Source organism: Leptopilina boulardi, unplaced genomic scaffold (genome assembly GCF_019393585.1).
Source record: "Leptopilina boulardi isolate dan_hultmark-lab unplaced genomic scaffold, ZJU_Lbou_2.1 LbouV2_123, whole genome shotgun sequence".
NCBI lineage: Eukaryota > Metazoa > Arthropoda > Insecta > Hymenoptera > Figitidae > Leptopilina > Leptopilina boulardi.
The window spans coordinates 3,982,329-4,003,035 of NW_026137667.1; the positions used below are offsets into that span (position 1 = coordinate 3,982,329).

The window sequence follows — 20,707 nt, forward strand, 5'->3', positions numbered from 1 at the left end:
ATAAAACAGATATATGTTTAAATTAGTAATTTTTTTTTTGAGTAAAGTAGATGTTTGAATTTCAGTAGAGAATGCTACTAAATTCCAAACGTTTTAATATCAAATGTAGGGAAAATATTTTTTCAGTAAAAATTTTAAATAAATATTTGACCTAAAAAAAAAAATTGAGGACATTTTTTTTTTTTTCTTTGATTTTTTGAAGATATATTCAATAAATGCAGGTTCAATAGGAGATAAGTCTGAGGAATGAAGTTGCATTCACACAGGGGGTTGATCGATCATCCCCTACAGCGTGTGCGCATCGCAGATGGCGACCGTCGCGACTCTCTCGACTCCCTTTGATAATATGTATAAGAATTGTGAGCAGCAATATATGGAATACAGAAAGCGGTTTGCGTCCGTATCAAAAAGTTCAATTTTTCCGCGAATGCGGTCATAAAATTATCATTAAAGTTCATTCATTAATTTTTTTATAATTCCCAGGTATTATTTGTAAAAAAAAGAAAAATGGAGGAAATCATTTGATTTCCTCGATAATGCGGTCGAGTGATATAACATGAAAATTTTTTCATTTACGGCTCAATCACGATAAAATAAATTCAAACGAGGCAAATGAATGAATTCCAATTGGACAATATGAAGCAATGCTGTCCTACTGACATCGGTGAAAAAAATACCGGTGTACTATCCCAAATTTGGGATCCACTCATCCCTCAAATTTTCCTAATTGTGAGTATATATTTATTATTTTTTTTTTTTATTTAGATATTCTTATATTAAAAAAAATTAGTACAATTTATCGTCTGTTGATATTTATTATTTTTATTCTCATGAAATAATTTTTTATTTCGTTATAATTATTTTAATTTATTTATTTATTGAGATTTTGTATTGAATCTTTTTTTTCACAAATCAAATGAATAATAGAATTATTTTTTTTGTTTTTATTTTGTTTGTCATAAATAAAATTATTTCGATAAGACAAAATTGAAATATATATTTTTTTCTAGCTATGAAATAATAATGGAGAAAGTCTCATATGTAATAAAAAATGGGTTATAAAAGTTATTCGAGCAAAAGTGGATTAAAAACATTCGGAGCAAAAATGAACTAAATTTTTTTTTCAATTTCATTATTTTGTTAACATTTTTTTTTTTCTCCAAAACAAACAAATAATTTAATATTGTTGACTTAATTTTCCTCTCAAAGTATTTTAATTACTTTTTCTCCCTTATTTATTATAATAGCTCATTTTTACAGTAAGTCTCTCATTTTAAAATGTCAAGGGCGGGATAATTTCAATTGTTAAACAAAATGATATGTTTTACTTTTTACCAAAGTTTTTGTTTAAAAAAAAAAAAATTTTCAGAAAAATATAAATTAATATACAATATATAAAACAAAGAATGAAAAAAAAATTATTGTAATCAGTTATATTTGACTATTATCAAATAAATATTTATTTGAATGGAATAATTTTTATTTGAATTAAATAAACTGTATTTGAACCAATAATTTCTGTATTTGAAATAAATATTATTTGACTCAAATAATAATTATTTGATACAAATAAATATTTACTTGATACAAATAAATATTTATTTGATAATAGTCAAGTGACTTATTTGAATAAAATAAATTTTGTTTCTTTCTAATTATGCTGATTCAAAAGTATTTGTTCTATTCAATCATAAATAATTAAAAAAAAATTCTTATAGTTTGTATTTAAATTTAATGTATTTATGTTTCATAAGAGATACAAGGGCAAATAGAGAAAAAAGTAGCTTATTATCTGATTTCATCTATTTTACATTTTAAATTATATTAAAATCAAAAGAATTAATTTAATATTTATTGTAGCTTTAGTTACTCCATCAAATTTTATTGGATTCACTTTTAATGAAATTGGGGTTATTAACAGTGCATGAAATTTGTTTTCGAAAATTATCACGTTAATTAAAAATCGAATTTAGTCGATAAAATTAATTGCAATGAATAAGAATTAAATTACGTAATAATATTGAAATTTGATAAATATCGTAATAACTTTATCAATTTTTAAGTAAATCGTTGAAATTATTAAAAAAAAAAAATTTTTTTAGTCAATCCCTTTTTTTTCCTAAATAAATTGTATATGATTTGAAAGAAATAAAAATATTTTTATTTAATTTAAATAAAAATTATATTTCGTTTGAATAAAAAATTTCTTTTTGTGTACATCAATGACAAGTCGCGTCAACTATTTATTTATGGAAAAGAAGCCATTTTTTCATGTGTACAGTGTACTTGGAAATGTCATAAATTATTAATCCACAAGTTTCTAGACTTAAAAAAAAAATTCCAATTCTGACTGAACAATTTTTGACTCTTTCTATATATTATTTTAATTTTAATACAATTTTTTTTTAAATATCTAAAAAAGAAATTTTTTTTAAAATTGTAATTATAGGAGAAATTTTTGCATATAAGAGTGATATTAATTATCATCTCAAAATATTCAAGTGTGTGCGATGCTGCAAGAGGGGAGTTCATTGAACTCAAAGAGAATTTGTAAAATTTATAAATTTAACAGAGTTGGAATATTTTAATCAATATATTGTGGTTTCAAAAGTTTTACTTTTTAATTATATATATAATATGGAGAACACTATTATCTTGAACGTTAATTTATTAAATATGCAATATTTGATAAAAATTATTATATGAGTTTTAAATTTCATTATATACGTCAAGCAGAAAGAAAGATAAAAATTTAATATTAAATGTTATGGATTTTATTAAATAATATGACATATATGAAGATACAAGATATTATCATGAAATGTACTTTGTAAATTATGTAGATTTGAAAACCGTAGATTATAGGATACAGTATTTGATAATAAAGTGAACATCTATTAGTCATAGTCAAATGAGTTATTCAATATTTATCAATTTAAATCGAAAATTGCACGTATATCGCGATTAATAAACTGAATTTATTACCTTTTAATATTAAATTAACAGATTATTAATCAATTTGACATGAATTTTTAATTTAATATAAATATAACTATTATTTTATATTTATTATATAGAATATTATATATTCTATTTTATTTTTTTTTCTATAATATATTAAATATATTATATTTTATAAAATCCAAGTAAACTATATATGATAATTTAATAGAACGAACCGAGGGGAGAATCCAATTTTATTGTCACTTAACTAAATTAAAATTTACAGTTTTCTGTAATTTACCCTGGTATTATAATATTGAAATTTGAAAAGAAAACGAATTATATCACAGATGGAAAAAAATGTAATAAAAAACACTGAAATAAATTGGAAAATATTTTCAATATTGGTAAATATAATATAATGTCCGGACCGCTATTATAATACCATTATAATAATATATCAACAAATTGTATTTGATATTTGTATGCTTTCAAAAAAAATTTTTTTTTATTTCATTTTAGAAATAAAGAAAAATAAAAAAAAATAAAAATGGAAAATAATTCTTTCAAAAAATTGAAAATGATTTTCCATCATAAAAAAAAACATAAACTTTAAATCATTTTCTCTTATCGATGCGCGAAAAGTTTTATTTTCAATTAACATAAGAAAATTTGTTTATGTAACCTACAGTTGACACACAAATATTTAAACTATAGAATTATAAAAACAGTGTTGAAAAATGAAGGGAGAAAAATAATATGCAAACTCGCAAAGTACGACGCGTGTTAGCAGTAATTGAATGCCCATTGTATTAGATAAAAGTTTCATTAGTCATTTTCTTATCTTACAAAATATAGTGTACTTGTCATAGACACTTTGTGAAAAACTGCATTTCATGAAAATGTGCCTATAGACGTTTCATTTGCAGCCACATTGTCCAAATTTGAAACTCAAGATCAAAGAATATTTTATTTGAGGTAATCAAATTTATTTTCAAATGTATTTTCAAATGTATTTTTTTTTTTAATTATTTATTTTTACTAAATTTGATTTTTATTAAAATAATTTTTTAATTAATATTTTATTATTTAAAAAAAATAATATTTTAATTAATATTTTATTATTTAAAAAAATTATTTTCAAAAATTAATACGTATATTTTGTTTTGCATTCTACATTTCCATTAAAGGATTTAAAAAGTAGAAAAAAAATAATAATGACTCTGTTTTTAGTTCAGAGGGTGAATTTTCTTTCATGGAAATTATCTATTTAAAAATCTATTTATATAAGTCATTGTAATATATGTGTATACAAAAAAATAGGGCTAATTAAAAAAATTCATTTTTCAATAAATTTTACGTTATTCCTTAAATTTATTTTTATTTATATTTTAAGTGACATGCATTTATTACTATTTAACGATTAAATTAATATATAGGAGCCTACTTCATAAATGAATGGAATATGCACTCGCCACTGTGAATTTGAATCGAATAGTGTTTTAATTGGATGAACTGATATTAATGGAGAACTACCTTCCATGCAAAATGATAACTTAATCTAATCTTATCTTACAACTGCAATAAATTTTATGTCGAAGCCGTAGATTTTGCGTTGATCCCGCAATTTTTAGAATTCAATTTCAAATTTACTTTATGTAAATGAAATAAATATTATAAATGACAAAATTAAATAAAATTTTCAGAATTATTATTGAATAATTAGAAATACAATAAAAATTACAATAAAAAAAAAAAAATAATAAAAAGCAGAAAATTACAATTTTGAATAAAATAAACTTTATTTCAATTTAAATGTCTTGCCGGAGGTGGAAAATTTACTATGTGAAACTTATTAAAATAATAATCTGGACAGAAGTTATTTTAATAAATGTTTTATTCAAATTAATGTGTCTTGCACGTAAAAATAATTTGTACCGACCAGGAGTTTACAAGAACTCCTCTGAAGGGGGTAGATTAAGAGTAGGATTATTTTATTTAGAATACGACTATTATATACATATACATATATAAGAAAAAGACATCTTTACATGAGTTGAATTCAAGAGGAAAACTTGTGAGAGAAAATGTGCATGGGTTATAAACTGCCCCGCAGGATAGTTTCAGAAAAAAAAAAAAAAAAAAATGTCAGGGGAAAAAGGCAAAAAAAAAGAGAGAAAAAGAAAGTATGAACTTAATTTTAGATAAACCCCAATTTTATTATATAACAATTTTTTTAATTCAAAAAAAAACTAAAATTTTTAATAAATATTAAAATATTTTTTTAAAGAATTTTTTTTTAAAAGAAACACGTGTAAAAATCATAATGTTGTAGAAATTTTTAGACAAAATTTAATTTGCCAAAAATCAAAATTTCATATAGAATCTTAATTTTTGAATTTAGAATCAAAATATAAAGGTATACGTGTTATATTATACAATATATATATATACTTTTCGCATTAAAAGTTGAAACGTTGAAACTTTATGGTTGAAAGTTGAAAGTAACAGTGGGAAAATTGAACAACTTTTATATACAATTTTTTAATACTTTCACTTTGAAACCAGTTATTTTACTGACAAACTTTCGTTGGGCTTTTTTTTTTTGTTTTTTAGAAAGAAAAAAAAATAAAATAAAATCTAACTTCAATGAAAAAGAAAAATAAATCTTAAACTTACTATGAAAAAAAAACTAAATTAGGCGAAAAATTATATATTTTAATAATATTAGAATTTTTTTTTTAAATTATTAAATATTAAAATTACAATTTTCAGATGGATCTTTTAACATTGGACTTGGGATTAATTTAGGTGAGTAAATAAATAATTATTATTTTTTATTAAATAATAATAATAATAATAATAAATGAATTATTGAATAAAATTGCTTTCAGAAATGGGTTCTCGAAAATCCGGAAGTGGAGGAGGACGTGGCAATGCAGGAATTCTCAAGGATCGGGCAAATATGTCCTTTATGCTTGTGGTCATGTTTTTTGCTGTCTTCGGACTTATAGTTTTCACAGAAATATTTCTCATTGACGAAAGACATGGGACCAATGCGGCAAATAGTGGAGCAATTGCACACCGAAATGGCCATCGATTAGCAGCGGCACCAGATCGTCCAGATTACGAAGAAGTTGGAGTGAGTTTTTCAAAAAAAAAAAAAAAAAAAAATTTTTCAATTATTAATTTAAATTAAAATTTTTTATTTAATTCTCTATTTTTTCTAGTAATTTAAATTAAAAATTTAAATTTAAATTTAAATTAATTTTAATTTAAATAAAAAATTTTATTATAAAAAATCGATATGACTGTTTGAAAAAAAAAAAATGACAAAGAAATAAAAGCGCTGTATGAAAACACGAGAAAATATTTCTCATCTAATTTTTTAGATCCTGAGTAATACCGTTTCATATGTCGAGAGTAAATGTCAACTTTTTTTTTCTCCCCTTGTACAAATTTTTATTTTGTATATATGAGTACAATATATATATATATATATACGTGCGAAGAGAGGACAAATTTGAGGAATGAATTCGCACGGAAATCCTCTTCAGCGTGTCTGCATTTTATGTTTGTGTTTACTATTTCGTGATATTCTGGCAAAAAAAAAAAAAAAATGGATCTCGATTCGAATTTATCTCGCGTGACAGCTACGCTACCAATTACGCGTGTCTCATTCCAACATGACAAATAATAAATTTTAAACTACTGTCGATAGAATTTTTAATAATTTATATTTTCTATCAATATGTTTTTTTTAACATTTAATGTAATTAACAAATTATTATTATTATTATTATTATTATTATTATTATTATTATTATTATTATTATTATCAATTATTAATTATTATTAAGGGGAGTCACAATTTTTATTTTGACCCACTTAAATTTAAATTATTAAACGAGGTTTTTTTTTTCTTGCATCATTTGGGTCCTAAAAACATATAAGGTAGTCAAAAAAAGAAAATTTTATTTTTTGACCATTTTAGAATTTTTATTTTTTAAAAAAATTAATATTTTTGAAAATCCATGCGAGAGATTCTAGAGAATTATTAAAAAAATGTGGAAAAAATTTAACGATAAAAAATACTTAAAATCGTGATAGAAGATACATTTTAATAAAAGAGTGCAATGATGTTTTAACTTATATTTTTCTTTCTTTTTTTAAAAAAATTAAAATTTTTGAAAATCCATGCGAGAGATTCTTAAAAATCATTGAAAAAAAGCGTGGAAAAAAATTAGCGATGAAAAATAGTCAAAAAATTGAGAAAGAAGATAGATATATTTAAAATATTAATTTTTTTTAAGAAATTAATTTCTAAAATGGTCAAAAATTAAAATTTTATTTTTTTGACCATCATGTATGTTTTTAGGACCAAAATGATGCAAGAAAAAAAAATATCTTTCTACGATCATGAAAATGTAAAGGATTCAAAATGAAGGCTGTGTGATTCCCCTTAATTATTAATAAAATAATAGAATAAAAATAGTAGACGAAAATCCAATGAGTTAATATAGTCAAGTAGGAGGAGATGAATCAAGTTTATCTCCCAATTGTATATATAGACTGCTCGTATATATATAATCGAAGCTTAATGCACGTCCTTTGATACTTTCTCGAAAACTAAATTGACATTTTCTTGCCTGCAGGCCGAAGATTATAAGGGTAGCTTCGATGATCACGTTGGCTTGTTAGTCCACAAGATTTCACCAGATCCACGAGCTTTGCCCAGCTTACCCCCCAGCTTAGAAGCTCGTCTCCCTCAGCTCGATCAAAAGCTTCGAGTCACGCATGCTGAATGGCTTGCAGTTACTAACACCAGGTTTGTGTAAAAAAAAAATTTTCATTTTACAATAAATCAAATATAATCTAAACCAGATAAATTTTTCTTATTTTTTACAGATTTAAATTTTTCATCTATTCGGCCTATTTTGACGACAGAATAGTGGGTGGATCGGCAAATCGAAAAAGTCCAGGATTAATTCGTGTAATTGGTGCAACAAAAACAAAAAGTCCTGAACGAGTTTGGTGTCGTCTTTGGTATCAAGATCAAAATGCAAATCTCACTTCTTCCATCACAGTACCTGCCAAAGTGAAGGTAAAAAAAAAAAAAAATTTTAATTTCTTCGAAAACTTATAAGTTGAAAATTCAAAATGAAAAATAATTTTCAGGTGATTAGAGAAAATTGGAATTTGAAATATAGTGCTTGCTTTGTAATATGTCCAATTCCAAAAGATTCTCCAACGAATGAAAAAATACCAGAGACAGTCAGTATTGTTGCCAAACTTCGAGCATCTCCTTCAAATCGTATTTTAGTGCAAAATCGACCATTCGCAAGATCTGTGAATAAAAATAATCTTGCTATTTGCGTCAAGCCATTACACTACGATTATAATAGGGCAAGTATTGCAAAATAATATTTTTTTCCCCAAACGAAAAAAATACAAATTTTACTAAATAAATTTTAGTCAGATAAATTATATAAATATAAAATTTAAAAGAGATTTTATAAAAAAAAAAAATGGATTGCAATTAATATTTTTGTTTGAAAAAAATATATATAAAAGTCTGAGGGTTTTTATATACCACGCGTTCTTTAATTATGAAAAGCTTTTAAAATTCTACAATTAAGAGAGATTCTTTTTTTTCCACTCCTTCATCAAGCACTCTCGCGCACACGAGACAGAATATAATAATAAAAAAAAGGGACATTAAATCTGTGCAGGTTTTGCAATTAGTGGAGTTTATTGAACTGTACAGACTCTTAGGTGCCACTCATGTCACTCTTTACAATGATACGGTTGGTCCTGATGCTGGCTGTGTATTGAGATATTACGAGCGAAAGGGTTACGTTACACTTCTCCCTTGGCATCATCTCGATATGATTTCACAGAGGGAAATTCGTACCGAAGGATTATTTGCTGCATTAAATGACTGCCTATATCGATCGATGTATAATTTTGAATATGTCGCATTGGTGGATTTGGATGAATTCATAATTCCCCGACATGATAATACAATAATTGAGCTTATACGGTTTGTCATTGATTTTCTATAAACATAATTTGTATAATCCATTCAAATAATTTTATTTTACTATTATTTTTCTAAAAAAAAATTTTTTTTTTAGATGGATGGGTACACGAATCAGCACAAAATCAACAGGAGCATTTTCATTTCAAAATGCATTTTTTTATCTTCAATGGGCCGATGATCCGTATATTGGAACAAGTCGAAATCCCACTGAGAAAAATCTCATAACATTGAGAAAAACGAGACGTCGATCAAAACTTCATCCACATAAGCAACGATCGAAATATGTTTGTAAACCAAAAGAAGTTGTTGAAGCGGGAAATCATTTTGTCTGGGAATTTATACCAGGTCATGGTACAGTGAATGTCCCACCGGATGCTGCAATTTTGCAACATTATCGAGTTTGTGAATTTGGTGGCGATGATTGTGTTAAAACACAATCAGTTGTTGATAAAACGGCCTATAAATATATTGAGAAATTAACAAAAAATGTACATAGAACGTTTAAAGAATTAAGTAGCGAATGTTCAATACCAGAACTTAAAATAACATTAAATATTTCAAAAAAAAATAATTCTAATATTTTCATGAAAAAATCTAATTTCAATTACAATAGTAAAAATATGAACAACAATTATAATAATAATAATAATAGAAATAAAAAAAAGAATATTGTAGACGATGATGATGATAATGATAATAATAGAATAGAGAATGATAGAAAAATTCTTTTACAAAAATTAGCAAAAACAATTGATAAAGATCATTATAAAAATAATATTAATGATGATGATAAATTTTATAATAATATTTTAATTGTAATTATTATTGTCATCGCAGTTGTCATCAAATTAAAATGGATTTTGAATTATTTAAAATGGTGCTAATACAATTTTTTTTTTTTTTATCAATTAGGATTTTTAAATTTTATCACATTGATAGAAATTTTATTATTAAATATCCAATCCACATAAAAAATAATGTTTATATTTCATCAATTTTTTATAAATTTATTTCTAGTCTTTCCATATAAAAATACTCTATTAAAAACAACAAGAGTAAAATTTCGATGTAATTTTCCGAAAGAAATTTTTTGAAAATAACTCGTAAAACACAAAAAAAAAAAAAAAAAAATTGAGACTATTTTTATACAAAAAGCGGATTCTGGGACGAAATATTCAAGTTCCAAATAAAGCTGTTACACTTTTCACTGTGGTGCTTCTTTAAGATTTTTATAAGAAAAAAATAAAATAATTTCTCCCAGTTGTTTTTTTTTTTTGAGAATATTAAATATTCTGAGAGAGATTACTATACACATATATATGTATAGGGCCTATGGCCTAAAATTTGGTCTATATATGGTGCATTTTGTAAAAAAAAAGAATTTGTAAAATAATTATTATCTGTCAACATTATGCATATCCATAGGGTTTTTTTTAAGCGTAGTATATTCACAGAAAAAATTATATTCTTATTTTGAGAATAAATTTTTTTCAGTGTTTATGTGTAAATATATATATGTATAAATTTAGACTTAACAAAACTGTAATTTAATTAGTTTTTAAGAAAATTTAGATCCGCTTTAAAAATTGTGAAAAACTTTTTAAAAATACTATAATTGTATGTAAATTGTAGAATAATTTAATGCCTAAAAAGCAATCACATTTTTCTAATTGGTCAACTAAAAAAAAAATTCATGTCATATTTATTCGCTAATTTTTTTGAAAGATTATTTAAAACTTTAAATATTTTCTATTTATTTATCATTATTATTTATTTAGAATTATGTATTATAATTTTTTAATATTATTTGCATATTTGTGATATTAATTTTTATTTTGCAGTATTATTATAGATATTATTAGTTTTTATAATAATTATGTTTTGTCTTTAGTTATTTTTAGCAAATAAAATGGCATAAAAATTGTATACAATCATTTTTAAAAATATTAATCTATTTAATGTATATATCTATATATATATATTATAAATAGTGCACAATTATTATTTTTACAAGTGAACAATTTTAATATATATATGATTATTGTTATTGTATATAAACTTTTTGAATAAAAAATAATTTCCAATAATTATTTGATATTGTTATCTATAATTAAATTAAATTTTTTTTTTATTTTAATAGTGTACAATTTTTAGTACACGAATAATATTGATTTTTAAAAGTCTTCATCAGAATGAGCAATTTTGCTGACAGCACGTTTTTCTTGATTTGGTTTTACATCAAATTCAGTCATTCCCGTTGGATGAACAGAATTTAAAAGCATATCGTCATCGTCATCGTCATCATCTTCATCGTCTAAATCACCATCAATCAATAAATCACTATCGCTGTCTAAAGAATCTCCACTTTCGTTTGCTTCATGAACAACTCCACGTTGTCTTCCTGACATACTTCCATAAATTCTACGTTGTGGAATTCGCATTTTTGAAGCTCTTCCAGTTTCTAAAATTGATTTCTCAATTAATATTTATAATTAAATAATAAATAAATAAATTCCAAATTCATTAATTCAAAATAAATTAAATTAATTAATATAATTAATTTTTTTTTTTTTTATTGAAAATTCGAAAATTATTTTCTACCTCGCGCAGTATTTTCAGGAACACGTTTTTCCACTTCTCCAAGTGCCAATGGATCCTGAAGATTATTATTAGTGAAAATAGAATCATTTCCTTCGAGAAGAGTTTCAAAACTCACATCCTCAGCTCTCAATTGTTCCAATTGTTTTTTAGTTGCTGCTTGTCTATTTAAATAATAATTTTCAATTCAGTTAATCATAAAATAATATAATATTTAATATTATAAATAAAATTAAAAATATATATACATAAAAATAAAATTATTAAATTAATTGTAAAAATTAATTATAAAATTAATAATTAAAATTTTAATTTTAAAAAAATTATCATAACAATTACCTTCTTTCGAATCTTTCTTGTTCTACTTTTGTTGTATCTTCCTGAAGATGCTCTAAGTACGCCAGATAACGAAATTTTTGAAGATAATCTTCATAAAGATTTTTTAATTCAACTTCAAGTCTTTCAAATTCTTCCATAAATGCTGGTCTAACTTTTTTTAAAGTCTGTAATCTCTTTTGATTCCTATCGAGTTCAGTTCGTCTTCTTTCAATTTTAGCATCTAAATTTTGTTCCGTTTCCTAAAAGTTGAATTATATAATTACAATTAATTAATTTTTTTTTTAATATAAATTAAATAATTTTTTTAATTTGAAAACATGTCTGAAAATCAAATTTAACCTGAAATAAATTTTCTTATATAATTTATTAAAATTAAAATTAATTTATTTAAATAAATTAATTTAAATAAATAAATTAATTGATTTTAATAACATTACCGCCTTTTGCATTTTTAAATTTTTAAATATAATATGCAGCGCCACCTGCCGACCGTAAACGGAACTAAGTTGTCAGTTGAATATTCCAACTTAACAAACCGTTATTGTTAAACAAAGTGACACACTGCGACCGGATGTGAGAATAAATAATTCGCTTTTTTCATACCTTAACATTATTTATTTGTTTTCTTGTGTCGTCAATTTCTCTTTTGGCATTGTCAATTGTTTCCTTAAGCGCCATCTCAATTTCAGAAGTATCAAATTGCCGGGAAGCCTTCGAATTACGAATTTCACGAAGTTCAGCTTCCCGCCCGAGGAGATCGAACAGTGTTGCGCCGTTTATTGTGAGTTCACTTGCCAATTGTCTTGTACTTTTTAATTCATTTATTTTATCCGAAATGTCGAATTTCAAGTCGTGAAGTGTTTCTGTGTGTGAAGAATTTTCAGAGCTTTTCAGTTGAGCTTCGTACAGTAGTGTAGTGACCTTTAGAAGCTCTTGCACAGCGTAGCCATCAGCTTGATAAAGTTTCTTTGTATTCAGTTTTATATTTGCTGTGATTGCCTATAAATAATTTATTTTTTCACAACTTTTTCGAAGTATAACATTCTAAGTGATAATATTTAATAGTAAATCGGGTTATTTTGTGAATATGGTGGAAAAATATTGAGGTTATGTATGTAAAATGTCAAGATTTGCAAGTCGGGATCGTCATCGGGATGTGACATTTTTTTTCATGATTGTATCGTGTTTAATGGCGTGATTCAAGACAAAAGTGCTGTACAAAGATAGAAAATATTCCAATAGTGAAAATAATTCCATTATATACCATAAATTCTGCTACTTGACGAATTAAAGTCACACGATCTTGTTCGGTTGCGTAGTCACCTGAGATGCTTGAGTCTGGATCGAATCTTTTCACCAACCAAACTAGTATTTCTGCAACCAGAGGAAAATTTGGAGATCGAAAATTGGATAAGGACACTAACCTAGGATATCCAAGTACCCTCAGCATCTCCGTGAAGTCTACAAAAAAAGGGGGTGAGTAAAAAATCGCTTATTTCTGATTTTTAGAAAATTATCAAATGTGTACTTACTTCGTAAATCACGAAATGACATTTTGTTGTTATAAATTAGTTAAAAATTATTATATTAACTTAAGAAAAACAAAATATTTGATTTCCACTTGCTTACACCTTTTAGGATTTATTGTGAATTGTTGTGAATCTAGCGTTGCTATAGAAATAAGGTGCGCAAGGTAAACACGTGGTCGCGTGTGACGCATTTTTATTTTCAGCAAAGGTTATGATAAATTATTTTTTTCAAATAAGTAATTTGATAAAATGTTTTTTTTTTTTGGTTGATTTTTTTAAATCAAGAGTACTACAAAAAATTTATTTTTTTGTGAATGCATTTTTTAAATTTAAAATAAATTCCTGAGTTTCCAATCTAACAAAAATCTTTTTAAGTTACATTCTGAATAAAATTTTTTTTAAATCTTTCATGTTTAGAATATTTTAAAACAAAAAAAAAAAATTTTCTTTCTCTTGAAATGGATTTAAAACTAAAAGAAAAATAAATTTTCATTTAAAAATCGACTGACTATCAATTTTAATTAATTAAAATTCGTATATTTAGATATAATTAACATTTATTTGTACATTATCATTTACAGTATAAATTTTTAATAATTAGAACAAATTAGAAATCTGTTGCTCGTCTGTTGTGAAGAGTTTGTGATTTTTCTCGTTTTACATATAATCTCTTTTGAGAGGCTGCAATTTGTTTTTTTCTATGGAACTCTTTTGTTTCTTCTGATGTTTCCTTGGGTTTTTCTAATGCTTTTCTAATTAAATTCCGTAGTTTAGAAAGAGCATCAACAATGTTAAGTTGTTGTGAACTTGTTAGCTCTGATTTAATGATTAGATAACCTTCCTTGTTTATGGAATTTTTACACTAAAAAAACCAAATTATTTTTAATTAATACTTTTTTAAAATTTTCTTCATTATAGATTTTACATAGAAAATTATTACCTGTTCTGATAATTTTTGTTTAATTTCTTCATCAAGCCACGTTGCTTCTTTTAAATGAAATCTTACATCAACTTTTGTGTTAACTTTATTAACATTTTGACCTCCTGGTCCACTGCTTCGACAATGGGTAATTTTTATTTTATCCATGGGTATATAACCACTAAATTTTTCTTTTGGATCTTCAGGGACCTAAAAATACGAATATTTTTAATTAAATTTAAAATTTTAATAAATAATAAATAATTCTGTAAATATAAATAAAGAGTATTTAGAGCTTTATGCTAGAAAGTGAGGTTATGTTATTCGTTAGATAAATTAAAATCCTATCGTATATTTTTAATATTAATTTCTAATTTTTAAAATTAATATTCAGATACTTACAAAATTGGGTGTATGTAATTGCATATTACTTGTTGGATATATATTTTCAAGAGAAAATGCACTTTTGAAAGAAGACAATCGTGCAATTATATTGCAATTGTTTTGGACAATTATCGCATTACTAAACATTTTTAAACATTGTCTCCTAAGGAGATTCATTTTATATATTTTTTTTAGTAATTTTTAATATAAAAATTTTAATAAAAATACTAAAATCAATCAAATATATTTTGGTACAATGTTTACAACGCGGCCATGACAGTTTTTTCGAGTTTCGACTCTCGATTCCTTCAAACGATTCTAGTTCTAAAATTTAAAATTACTGACACAAAATAATATTCAAAATAGTTAATGAAAAATTAAAGCATTTTTCAAAAAAATAATTAATTAAATTTTTAATTTAAAGGTAAATAATAACTTCAGTTTATTTAGTATATTTTAAATGTATTTATTTTTTTTAATATTGGTAGAAAGGAATAATTAATTTTGTTTTATCAGACATTCGATTTTATATTTTCATTGTGTGATTGAATAAAAATTAAAAATATACATTATATAGTTACTTACGAAAATATAACGTTTATCCATAAGTAAATAAACAGTCATTTATTAACAAAGCATTCATCCTTAAAAATTCAAAAAAAAAAAATCATTATTTTGATAGAAATGATGAAAATTGTCCATTTTTTTGTGCGAACTTTTAATCTTGCACACAGGCAAGATTAACATATAATAATTAGTTATAGATTCCATTATAAAATTGGAATTTGATTTATGTTACGCAATAAAATTCTGCATCGGATTATATAATATACATAATACTTTAATAAAGTATAAGTTTTCAAAAAATATAATAGGGAAGCAAGAATTAGTTTTTTTTTATTAATTATTTGATTTGACTTGAGCAGTCAAATGTAGTATTTTTCCCAAGCATTTTTATCTCTATTTTTTTACATATTTTAATTTATAGTGACAAGATGTTTTAAAAGTTTTCTTAACGGTTAAAATAACTTGAAGTCGTATATCAAATTTCTAGAGCCAATTAGAATATTTATAAAATAATTAAAATTTTTTTTTTTAAAATTAAAAGTAATTTAATTTAAATTTTATAAAAATTGTAAGAATTCTTTCCTATTATTATTTTTTACGACTTTTCAATTAACTATTTTTTTTTTTTTTTTTTTAATACTTTGTCATTCTGATTGGCACTATTTGTAGAAAATGATGATGTTCAAAATTTCTACAATATATATTTGTGATAAAAATACTTTTTTTTTTTTGTCCATGATTTGAGAAAATTTGTAAAAGGAAAATATTAAGCTAGGCTTAAAAGAAGTAGAATATATTTACAAATTTCGTATATTACGTGTTTATAGTTTTTCCTCGAAAAAACTTAAAATGGCATTTTCTCGATAAAAAATTAGAAGGGCCTTGATTATAAAAACAAGACTCATTAACGAGATTACGATTCTGCCTGCATTTACGTTTTCCTAAATTGGAAGACTAGATTAATATTTCTATATACTAACAGACTTGTATATATTTAGGTATCGACGAGTAATACTTGTATAACTTCTCGCTAATGCCCTGATTTTAATATATTTATAATAATTACCAATAAATCAATCTAAAAATATTAACTTTAACTGCTAGATTGTAAAATCTATAGACAATTTTTTTTTTATGTCTAATGGCAGTGTAATGCAATTTTTCGAAAAAAAAAAGGTTTTGCAATCATTTATTTAAAATCAATTCTTTATCATTTACGAGAATCGTATATTTATTCGTAAAGAGAATTTTTCTTATAGATATTACTATATGTATAACAAAAAAAAAACATGATATTAAAAGGTATAATTTAAATTGTTTATAATAATCCAAACAATAGCTTTTGTTAGATTATCAATAATTTAGCACCTTTGGAAATTGAAGCGAATAATTTTTGAAAAAGTGATTCTCGAATTTATACTCTACTTGAGTTATTTTTTTTTTCACTATAGGTAGCATTCTACAGTGATCTACAATGATCTCTTTTTTTGATTTTAAATCAAGATCAAAGTAATCTTAGTTTCCTCCTTTTTTTATATTTTTAATAATTAGCATTTTATGCTAATTATTCAACAACAAATCTTCAAGTGCCGTCTTTGACAAGTATGAACAAATTCAAAAAAAGGAACGCAATGGCCTTTTATGACTTTTACATTAAAAAAATTGGAATTTTTTTTTCAAACTCCATGATCAAATTCATGGTAACCTTCAGCTCCAGTAAAAACTACATCGACCCAAACACGCATTGCTTCTGAACTTGGTGCCATTAGATGATAAAGTCGCGTTGTTGTTTTGATGATAAAAGTCAGTGATGGTTGTGGTGATTTTACCGAATTCATATGATCCACGTAGACTTCTTCAATAGACTGAAAAAAAATGTTTTATAATTTATATTTATTTTATCATATGAAATTTTACTTTTATATTGTCTACTTACCTGAAAATAAATGACACCACGAGGTTTTTTAGAATTATTATCACTGTAATATGCTAGTGTTTTTCTTTTTCTATCGAAAACAAACCATCGTTTATTCCAATGATGAAATTTTTTACTCATTTTTGATAAATATCCACAACAATTTGTTGTATCAACAGAAACATCATGAATAAGTGGTAGTTGATGTCCTGCCGTTTCAATATGTAATCTCAAATCAAGGGATTCTGATTTTATGGGAAGATACCTTGTGAGCGGTCTCTGTAAAATAAAAGAAAATAAAAAATTTTTATTTTATTTAAAAAGTGAAAAATAATGTTTTTTTTAATAAAGTCAAAAAAGAATACTTTATTTTATTCGTGTTTGATGTTTAATTAAAATAAAATGAAAAAGAATAACAAAGGTATTATTTAACATCTAAGTAACTTTGTGTGTACTTTGAGACTAAAATATTCTGTTACAAAAGTTTGTGCGAGCTAGTTCATTAAGTTGTTGCTTAAGTACATATAGAAACAAATAAAATTTATAATGTACCTGTAATTTAGCTTTTTCTCGGTGTTTGATAGTTTGCGAATTTCCTAATGTATCCATTTCACTTGAGGTCTGTGATAAAGGACGACTTCCATTTCCATCTAGAATTCCAACACTCGTTGTACTGTAGCGTTCATTTTCCAATGATGTTCTTCTGTCATCCCTCATCTATAGAAAGAAATTATTTATGTCTTAGAATATTTAAAAAAATATTTAACTACATGTTAGTACAGCGCTGATAGTATTTTAATTTTTCTTTTTGCAGATTCTATCCCGAATGACGTACAAAAATTCACACAGACTTTTTAGAACTCGGTCTATTTTTACGGTTATTTTTCACATTTTCTGAATGGAAAATTTAACTTGAAAGTAGGGATCTCCGAGGGCTATTTAGTTTGAAATAATCTCCTTGATGCTGAAAATTTGTTATTAAGGTAAATATTTTAATTTATTATAAAAATTTTATTACAAAAATTTAGTTGTATTTTTTGACATGACAATATTTTACTCCGAGGTCTAGGACAGTCAGAAAAATGTCCTCTGTTCAAGAATTGTTATAATTAACTGGTCCACCACAATTCTTGGCATTTCGTTTTGAAAATTATTAATTTTAATTTAGATTATTATCATAAATAATTAATCAAATAATTATAATTTTAGTCAATTAAATGGTATTTGTTTTAAAAAAATTCACTTTCACTATAAGTAGAATTTTTTTTTAATTGTAAACTAAATTCTAGATCTGAAAAAGTTATTTTTTTTTCCTCTAGAGAGAACGTTTTTTTGAAATAAAATGCAGATACTAAAATTGGATTGGTATATAAGTTTCTTGAATTTTAAAATTAACTTTATTGTTTTTAGTATTTCATCTTATTCATCTTCGCGGACGAATTGTTTTTCTTGGTGACTATTCACATAACAAAAATTCTTATGCGCATTGCCAGATAATTTTTGTATGAATGTAAGGTTCATTCTTCAACCTTGAAAATTGTTACATCTGACTGAAAGTATTATCTTTTTTGACGAGTTAAAATTGAATAATATATTCTTTTTATAAGTTTCCCAAAGTCCAGAAATATATAAGTCAACATACAATCGTATATATAATAAAATGTTCTGTGCATTCAAAGAATAACGATCCATTAAATTCATGAATGTTTTATCAAAAACCCACACACACGGAATTCAGTGTCAAATTTAATTTTTTATTTAGCCCTGAACATCGTATTTTAAATCTTTTGGAGAATTTATTGTCCAAATCCACAGTATCTGGTATTAATTTATTTTAGATTAATCCTTTAAAGGCTTTAACGGTGTCAATTGTATTTACATATAAAGAGCTTATTAACGCGATTCAAAGAAAATAAAATAGTTCATTAAGAAAGGTGAAATTCATTAAATAGGAAGATCATAATTATAATTAACGGAGTTTAAAAAAGTTAAGTATTTTAAGTTCGTTGACATATAGAGTTACGGTTTTTATTAGGATTAATAAAAAAGATTATTTAACCAAGAGAAGAAAAGATGTAGGTGGCGGAAATGGGTTCATATGCTTATGAATTGAGCCTTACTTCTGAAAATCAGTTTTAAATTCAAAATAAATCCTAGTAATACTTGTACAATAGATACTTCCAGGTATATTCAAATTAATGATTATGTAGACAATGAGGCAGATGTGACAATTGACCAGTTTTATTTAGTCTGTACCAGATGTTCTGAAGCTTATCCTAATTACAATAATCCTTCAGTTGTACTATAGAAAATTTCAAAATCTAGCGAATTGATTTTTACAAGGTCAGAATGGGTTTTTCCCCATTTTTAACAATAGAGAACTGCTTTATACTTTTATTGCAATAATAAAATTTTTTCGTTTTTTCATATATTTTTAAAAATCTTTGTATTTGAGGAAAAAAAAGAGAACAATATCTAAAAGAAGATAAGATCGTCAGACATGAATGCTAAAATCCCACTCACTATTTTGCACGTTAGATTTTCAGTTCTTTAGTTTGAGCTTCTCACTCACTCACTCACTGTTTCTCAGAAATGATATTTTTAGTTAAATGTTCTATAGCAAGATTAATTCTTCAGGAGGGAGTTCCCCGGTTAGTGTTCTTTATTTTTGTTGCACATCGTGCAAGAATGCAGCGTGTTAGTCAAATTTTGAGCAACTGTATAGTTGAGTTAATACATAAGTCCTCATTCACGTCAACGCACTAAAATTTTAAGACATCCTCGATGAAAATAGACACTACGCTGTCAATACATAGTTTTAACTTTTAATGACACGAGAAAAAGAAAACGAAAACGAAAACAGATTTTTAGGCAAAAATTTCAATACGAAATAATTATTGACTTATTACTTTTCATTTAGTGTAAATCTGTAATAAGTTACTTTAAATTGAACAAAATATGTTTACCACTTTTTAATGTTTACTTCGTTAAAAAAAAAAAATATATATATTTATTTCAAAAATGGTTTTCTGACGCATGAGATTGTAATGATTCACAGAGCAATTGTCACTAAACACCTGTCTACAATAATTTTGCCAGAAAATGTTAATAAACACGAGTAAACTAATACTTTTATGTGTTGGAAATTTACACCTATTTGAAGTCATACAGATAGTATTTTGCACATAATTTTTTGAAAAAAAGTTTTCTCGCATTTGATTTAATTAATTAGTAAAGTTGTCTTCTGTGAAATCTGGGTCAGTCAAGTATTATGTAATTTCTTTTTGGATGTCGTACTCTCGAATCAGTGCAAGGGTAAAGGCACTTCACAATCATAAGTTCGCAATTACCTTTGGAATTTTTGAACAGAATTTTTGACAAGAGCTCTTTTATTATGTACTTATTAACCCTTTAGTTATAATTTTTGTCAAATTCTAAAAATTTTGTACTGCTTTTCGTAAAGTACAGTA

General features: G+C 24.6%; 4 protein-coding genes across 5 annotated transcripts in view; 1 reads left to right on the forward strand and 3 right to left on the reverse strand.

Annotated features, from left to right (window-relative positions):
- The first annotated feature begins 241 nt into the window (after window positions 1-241).
- Window positions 242-10,708, forward strand: LOC127291083 (glycosyltransferase family 92 protein F49C12.5-like). Of its 2 annotated transcripts, XM_051320006.1 has the most exons (8): window positions 242-729; window positions 5,719-5,754; window positions 5,838-6,085; window positions 7,599-7,771; window positions 7,852-8,047; window positions 8,122-8,349; window positions 8,676-8,986; window positions 9,081-10,707. In XM_051320006.1, exons 3-8 carry the CDS (start codon window positions 5,840-5,842, stop codon window positions 9,868-9,870), a joined length of 1,944 nt encoding a protein of 647 aa, XP_051175963.1. In that variant the 5' UTR covers window positions 242-729; window positions 5,719-5,754; window positions 5,838-5,839; the 3' UTR covers window positions 9,871-10,707. The 2 variants fall into 2 exon arrangements, with proteins under 2 accessions (XP_051175963.1, XP_051175964.1); XM_051320007.1 differs by lacking the exon at window positions 242-729 and having other exon boundaries at window positions 9,081-10,708.
- Window positions 10,709-10,963: 255 nt separating this feature from the next.
- Window positions 10,964-13,594, reverse strand: LOC127291088 (clusterin-associated protein 1). Its single transcript, XM_051320017.1, has 6 exons — window positions 13,456-13,594; window positions 13,188-13,384; window positions 12,527-12,922; window positions 11,924-12,162; window positions 11,588-11,748; window positions 10,964-11,447 (listed from the first exon to the last, which is right to left on the reverse strand). The coding sequence occupies exons 1-6, from the start codon at window positions 13,475-13,477 to the stop codon at window positions 11,161-11,163; spliced, it is 1,302 nt and encodes a 433-aa protein (XP_051175974.1). The 5' UTR covers window positions 13,478-13,594; the 3' UTR covers window positions 10,964-11,160.
- A 397-nt stretch (window positions 13,595-13,991) lies between these two features.
- Window positions 13,992-15,046, reverse strand: LOC127291098 (peptidyl-tRNA hydrolase ICT1, mitochondrial). Its single transcript, XM_051320028.1, has 3 exons — window positions 14,774-15,046; window positions 14,393-14,581; window positions 13,992-14,314 (listed from the first exon to the last, which is right to left on the reverse strand). Exons 1-3 carry the CDS (start codon window positions 14,930-14,932, stop codon window positions 14,060-14,062), a joined length of 603 nt encoding a protein of 200 aa, XP_051175985.1. The 5' UTR covers window positions 14,933-15,046; the 3' UTR covers window positions 13,992-14,059.
- A 213-nt stretch (window positions 15,047-15,259) lies between these two features.
- The window catches only part of LOC127291076 (pleckstrin homology-like domain family B member 1), a 33,500-nt gene continuing 28,052 nt past the window's right edge, over window positions 15,260-20,707 (reverse strand). The window contains exons 12-14 of the mRNA XM_051319995.1: window positions 17,790-17,954; window positions 17,259-17,516; window positions 15,260-17,187 (exon numbers count right to left, since the gene is read on the reverse strand). Of these exons, the coding sequence (XP_051175952.1) occupies window positions 16,999-17,187; window positions 17,259-17,516; window positions 17,790-17,954 (612 nt within the window). The 3' untranslated portion in view covers window positions 15,260-16,998. The remainder of the gene's footprint in view (window positions 17,188-17,258; window positions 17,517-17,789; window positions 17,955-20,707) is intronic.

Bases quoted from the DNA above. Each gene is read 5' to 3' on its own strand.
- LOC127291083 (XM_051320006.1), top strand. From the start codon at position 5,840: ATGGGTTCTCGAAAATCCGGAAGTGGAGGAGGACGTGGCAATGCAGGA. The intron at 8,048-8,121 runs GTAAAAAAAAAA...AATAATTTTCAG, and splicing joins CAGTACCTGCCAAAGTGAAG to GTGATTAGAGAAAATTGGAA. The intron at 8,350-8,675 runs GCAAGTATTGCA...AAATCTGTGCAG, and splicing joins TACACTACGATTATAATAGG to GTTTTGCAATTAGTGGAGTT.
- LOC127291088 (XM_051320017.1), bottom strand. From the start codon at position 13,477: ATGTCATTTCGTGATTTACGAA. The intron at 12,923-13,187 runs GTATATAATGGA...AATTATTTATAG, and splicing joins GTCAAGTAGCAGAATTTATG to GCAATCACAGCAAATATAAA. The intron at 11,749-11,923 runs GTAATTGTTATG...TTATTTAAATAG, and splicing joins CAAGAAAGATTCGAAAGAAG to ACAAGCAGCAACTAAAAAAC.
- LOC127291098 (XM_051320028.1), bottom strand. From the start codon at position 14,932: ATGAATCTCCTTAGGAGACAATGTTTAAAAATGTTTAGTAATGCGATA. The intron at 14,582-14,773 runs GTAAGTATCTGA...TCGTATTTTTAG, and splicing joins AATTACATACACCCAATTTT to GTCCCTGAAGATCCAAAAGA. The intron at 14,315-14,392 runs GTAATAATTTTC...TGGTTTTTTTAG, and splicing joins AACAAAAATTATCAGAACAG to TGTAAAAATTCCATAAACAA.